The 6,000-nt window shown below is 34.6% G+C and overlaps 1 protein-coding gene across 1 annotated transcript; it reads right to left on the minus strand.

The window, feature by feature from the left end:
• Positions 1 to 1,677: 1,677 nt before the first annotated feature.
• On the minus strand, positions 1,678 to 5,293 carry LOC104736426 (squalene epoxidase 5). Its single transcript, XM_010456404.3, has 8 exons — positions 4,975 to 5,293; positions 4,612 to 4,723; positions 4,312 to 4,495; positions 3,326 to 3,494; positions 2,993 to 3,211; positions 2,549 to 2,827; positions 2,160 to 2,438; positions 1,678 to 2,031 (listed from the first exon to the last, which is right to left on the minus strand). Exons 1-8 carry the CDS (start codon positions 5,176 to 5,178, stop codon positions 1,918 to 1,920), a joined length of 1,560 nt encoding a protein of 519 aa, XP_010454706.1. The 5' UTR covers positions 5,179 to 5,293; the 3' UTR covers positions 1,678 to 1,917.
• Positions 5,294 to 6,000: the final 707 nt, after the last annotated feature.

A 6,000-nucleotide genomic window follows, 5' to 3' on the forward strand; every position in this document is an offset into this window, starting at 1 on the left:
GCGGTAACTGTTGCTACAGACCTCGGATTTAAGCTACGAAAGGTGTTCTGAATACTTGAGAGCGATATCTTTCCAATGATATAAATATTATCATCTGATTCCTTGTGGTTTAGTGGGAACTTGCTTTCAAAGTTGGACTGCTTGCAGGTTGCATCATTCCGGATCTGTTCTAGGAAAGTGGCCATAACTTTCAAACTGTAAATGGAAATCGTGATCTGTTTTTACCTGTGTCTTCATATGACTGTTGTTTATATTCCCACAAAATTTCATAATTTTCTGGGTTGGTTTGCTACTCCATTGTGCCCTGCATCAAAACTGATGAAAAAAATGCAGAATTTTAGTTGTCTCAAAACAAAAAGTTGTGAAGAAATATATTGAAGGTTAGATTGGACAGCATAACTTCAGAAGAGATGATCATCTTGTCAGCTTTTAAACAGGTATGTGTGATTAACAAAGTTCATAAAGAAGATTATGTGGTTGATGAGATTAAAAGAGATCACAAAGGAAAAGTAGAGTTGTTTGGAAAAAAAAAGAAAGGGACAAGGAGATATGATCTGCATCATCATGGTTGAAGTATTTGAAGATTTCTTTTGATGAAAAAAGGAGAAGAGGTTCTTCTTAGTGATTATCATAAGTTCAGTCATAAGTTTTCAAAGGAAATTTGCAAGGAGATATTAAGCTCACTTGAAAAGAAAATCCTATGAGAAGCTGATTGGGATCAATCTAAGATGTGTCTGCTGTAGGCACAAAGACTAGAAAGACTAAGGTGAAGTCTCTCTCGTTTATGCCTCTGTGGAATGAACATGATACTTGTGGGTATTAAAGATGGTTCAGAAGTTGTTTGATATAAGCATGGGAGAATGAAGGTGATGAAGATAGTGGTTGACGACATCAAAAGGGGGATCAATCAAACATGAAATAAAATGAGATTTTGCAGAGATATAAGAGATTGTGGGGAGAATGGGTAAGTGGAAGTCGAGCATGTTCCCGGAAGTGAGGAAAAGGTAGATATCTTGACTAAAGAGCTTGGATGAAACGAGTTTAAAAAATGAGGGATCTCATTGGCATGAGATATTTGGAAGAAAATGAGTTCAAGCTTAAGAGGGAGAATGTTGGTATTAGCTTGAAGATAGCTTGAGGTGCAAGCTATACTAATCCTCCTGAGTTATGAAATTAGGATTAATTTTATTTAAGACTTATCTAAATATGTTAGTTTACCGGTTTATAATAGGAAAGTTGTCAACTCTAAGGGTTGAGCAATTGTTATAAATACCAAGAGAGGGTTTCATGAAGAGGTGCACGCCTTAGGGTTCACACAAGGTGTGTGGCGTCGCCCATCAGATACAATTGTATGATGCAACTTTTCTCGTTAATGAATTCTGAACTTGCTCCTGGGGATGTAGGTTATCCGAACCCTGCTAACAAAGTTTGTGTCGTCTCGTACTTTAACATATAGATCTAGCCAAATATAAGTCTTATATGTACAACAGTACAAATAATATCTTAGCCAAAAGTTTAGAAATAAATATAAATTCTAGAGCCAATATTAAATTTGAATTTCAAATTACGAGATATATACAAGTTAGATAAAAGTTTCTAGACAAGCTAAAAATATGATAAATTTATAAACTTATATCATATTTATTTATCCTAATATGTTTTATTGCAAGTAATAGATGATATACAACACTATATTAAATTTATTAAAACATCTTAAAGTCACTAATTGTACACAAACATTCAGCAATACGAAAACGCGTTATATTATTACATTTTTTTTAGGCGTAGCATGACTCCCAGTCATATGTATATATATATATATATATATATATATTAATAATTGTAAGAAGACAATAAATGCACAAGCACAAAGACATATATGTGTTTAATATTTTGCGGTTTAAGACATATGTGCTTTTAGAGAGCGGTTGCGGCCATATAGCTTTTGCGATACGCGGCTGCGTTAACAGGAAACAACATTTGGCCAACTCCTTCGGTCTTGAAATGAGGAACCAACATTTTCATAGCCAACTAGAGATTCACATGAAAAGCCATAAACAAAAAAAAAAATATCAATGTCAATAATAATCTAATAGTAGTGGTAAACCAAAATCAGGATTAACAAACATGTAAAACAGTTATGTAGACAAATGACTTACACCAAAAAGTCGGAGACTATGCCAAATGCGAACGGGAGAGGGAAATGGAGAAAGAAGATGGCCAATGGAGGATAAGGTTATACCACAAAGATGACAGATGAGAGAGAGCGGACGAGGATTCATGCCGCCGAGCAGAGCCATCATTCCTGACGTGCGAAACCCGCCACTACAAAGGTAATCATAGCAACCCTGTCTCATTGCCTCTTTTGCTTCGTCCGTGGATGCAATAAGCACTTGAGAAAATGCATTTCCTAGTGTGTTAACCGTCGCTGACATTGGCTTCACCATTAAAAAAATCATGTATTTTAAAAAACGTTTGTGGTTGTATATATGTTTTGATCAAATGTTCATGTTTTAGACTAGTATATATATATGTGGCATATGCTCACCTTGCGGATATCATAAAATGACTTGATAACTTCTGAGACTCTGTGAGCATCGCCGAGGTTGCTTAATGGCCGGAGAAGACCTCGTAGAATGAGAATATCAGAGAGTACAACCATCATTCCAGATGCGATTGCTGGATGACGCATGTTGAATGCATCTCCCAATAAAATCACTCCTTTCCTCTCACTCAAAGAAGCGGACATGCTCTTCACTGGCATCGTTTTTATGTGTGCTCCTTCATCGATCCCTTTCAAAAATATTTTGCGGAGTTTTAAAGGTACCTAGAAAATAAATGTTAAAAGGTTTTAGATGCATATCTGCTTGGACTTCTTACAAATGTTAGAAAGGGTGTATGTTTGGCTTATCTATTTTCACAACTTAGTTATATATTTTATATATTGAGTTTTTATTTTTATTAATCAAAGATTAATCAGCCTAATGTTTACCTGAGGAGCAATAGTGTTCTTCAGAAAATTTGCCATTTCCCCGTTTGAAATAGAAGGAATATTGTTGGGGAAAATCTCATAAACACAACGAACGTCGGTGCTGCTGATTTGATACAACATGATATAGGAGGGTTTACCCATTATCAATTTTAACTTTTCAGGTTCTTCAAGCTGACAGTTCTTCGAGATATAACCTACTTGGTACGATAAAACCTCCGCCTATATCAAGTTAGTACATTGGTGTTTATTTAGACATACATCCAAGTGAGTGACGTCACTTCTATGTGTATAGGAAAAGATTGATGACTTTTCCATCTGAAAGAGCATACTCACATTGTTGTCGCTAAGAGACCGACGAAGGTTTGAGTAGCAACCGTCGCATACCACAGTGAGAGGTGCAAGGGCTGTTGTTTCTTCGCCTGCGCTATTTTTGTATGTTACTCCTTTGATCACTCCTTTTTCTTCTATTAAAGACCTCACCGTTCCTTCTTCGAGCCGCACGCTACCATTTAATATATGGTGTATATTAACCCATTAATTGCTATTGCAAAGCTTTGTAAGTACTTCCTCCCTTTTCAAATAGTTTTCATTCTAGATCTAATTTTTTGTTTCAGTTTAGTTGTCCCTTCCCAATGTTTTTTTTGCAGAAAATTATCTTATTATCCCTTACTAAAAAAAAAAAAAACTAAATCATTTAGTATTCTAATAGTCAAATAAGGATATAATACATTTATCTCTTTTTTTTAATATGTGTGAAAAACTTTAGAATGACAAGTAAAAAACAGAAAGAGTAGTATATATTGTCCAATGTTCAAGAATTTATTAGGTGTTGATTGAAGGATATTTATACTCTTCTTATTATTGCTTCATATATAAATTATGATGTAAATATATGTTTAAATAATAAATTTCCCATTTTATTTGTTTTTTATAAGATATTGATGGGCTAGACACAAATGTTAACGTTTCTTTGCAAATATTTGATAAATTCTATATATATTTTTAAAAATCCTAAATAACTCAGTTGGATTTCATAAAATTTATTTAAAGATATAGATTTTATCCTGAATCTTCCATTTGAAGTTAATTAGCAAGAAGTTACTATCTTTTGTATAATACCTTAGCAATCTGAATCTAGTCTCTATACCTATATCAAATTTACGAGCTCCCATCTCAAACAAATTAATAGTTAACACTGAATATAGAGTGGTTCATGTTATATATGTTCAATATATAAAATCTTTTTACACTCTTTGATGTAAATTTCTTAACATATATATACGTGGTAATTAAAAATTAGTAAATAAAGATAAACGTACTTGGAAAGAGAAGAAGCTTTTTGGCGCAGACGTTGGACGAATCGGCCATTGTGAAAAGATCGTCCAAACGGTTCATAAGGAAAGTTGTTGTTGTTCTCCACCGGAAAAAGTGTGTCTGCTTCTTTTCCATCCTTATAAACTGCCATGCCCGTAGCAATCTGTGCATCTATTCCCTCTAAACAGTCTTTTTTTTTTTCGTCATATAAACCCACAAATTTGATCATAAAACTAAAACACAATATAATTAATATAACTTAAAAAAATCAATTAAATAAATGAATGTGAAAAATAGAGACTGACCTTCAAGGCCAAGCTTAGAAAGCATGAGACGTCCACCAGGCTGCATAAACTCACCCATCATTCTCTCTGGTGCTCTCATGTCCCTCTCTATCACATGTACTCTACGCCCGTCCTATTATATATAATCAAGATTTAGTTAGCATAGGGTTGTTCGTCACAACCCAAAATATTGCTATATCATTATGCAACAACAACATATTGGAGATAACTTGTGGAGCATGAATTTGTGTCTACCGGTTGTTACCCTATCCTTAATGCACATTTTTTTTTGCTTTCTTTTTTTGGGGTAAAACAAAATTTTTATAAAAACAACAACAATCAAGTTGATACTTGGACGCAGATCTGTGACGCCAGTTTACGTACCTTAGCAAGAGCATATGCGAGGGCCGAGCCGCCAACTCCAGCCCCAACGATGATAACGTCAGTAGCACCGTCTTTACGTTCTTCCGCCAGCGTCTCGGCCAACTTCGTCGCCTTACTTTTCATGTTTGTGAAGTAGAATACTGTCCATGTCAGCACGAAGGCGAGTAGCGTCCATACAGAAACGTATGCAAAAGCCGTATCCATATCTTTTAGTTCTCGATGTAATTTATGAGAAAATTGAGAAAAGAAGAGAACACATATATGTAGTGCAAAGATGTGTTAGTTTCGACGTGGTATGGTATCACCCACATGTTAATTTATTTATAGTAATGTACGAAGCAATAAATTGATCTTTTTATGTTGTCCACATATTTCGTTATCATAAACACACGATATTTTATATTAGATACAGACAGAAGCTATTGTCCACCCTTGTTAATGTGATTGTGAATATGTTTCTATTTAGAACAAGAGAAGAAAAGGTACCATTCAAATTATTGACATGTTTTATCACTTTTTTTTTTTTTTTGACAAACAAGGATTTTCGATCATTAAGCCCTCAAAAGAGCAAGGTTCATATAACATAAAGCTAAGATAGTACAATAGGGATAAAGATAAAAGTTCCATGAGTTTTCTAAAGAGATGATCCACTTTAACAAATTTGCAATATTTGAAAAGTCTTTTGGTACCATAGCGGATACGATCATAAAGACGGCGATATCCTCAACCAAACAAGTGGTCATAGCTCGATCAAATAATGCATGGTAGCTTTTGAAAGAGTACATGTCCCACGATGGAGACATAGGTTGGGTTTTTCGCCAACATGAGAAGGTTCAAAAGCATTGGAACAAAGTTTTTCAATCTTCTAGAAACATATCTCAAGACTCTAGAACAAGCTATTACCGGGAATCCTAGAAGATGAATGTAAAACCGTAACAGAGCAGGTGTATCCTCCCTCACATGAAATTATTGGCTATAGAGGTTAAGAAATTTCACACAAAGCGTATAGTCGGTTTGACACTGAAA

Source organism: Camelina sativa, chromosome 13, assembly GCF_030686135.1.
Source record: "Camelina sativa cultivar CO46 ecotype springtype chromosome 13, ASM3068613v1".
NCBI lineage: Eukaryota > Viridiplantae > Streptophyta > Magnoliopsida > Brassicales > Brassicaceae > Camelina > Camelina sativa.

Coding starts and splice junctions, on each gene's coding strand:
- LOC104736426 (XM_010456404.3), bottom strand. CDS start 5,178: ATGGATACGGCTTTTGCATACGTTTCTGTATGGACGCTACTCGCCTTC. Junction 4,496..4,611: donor TTCTAAGCTTGGCCTTGAAG/GTCAGTCTCTAT, acceptor AAAAAAAAAAAG/ACTGTTTAGAGGGAATAGAT. Junction 3,212..3,325: donor GGTCTCTTAGCGACAACAAT/GTGAGTATGCTC, acceptor AACTTGATATAG/GCGGAGGTTTTATCGTACCA.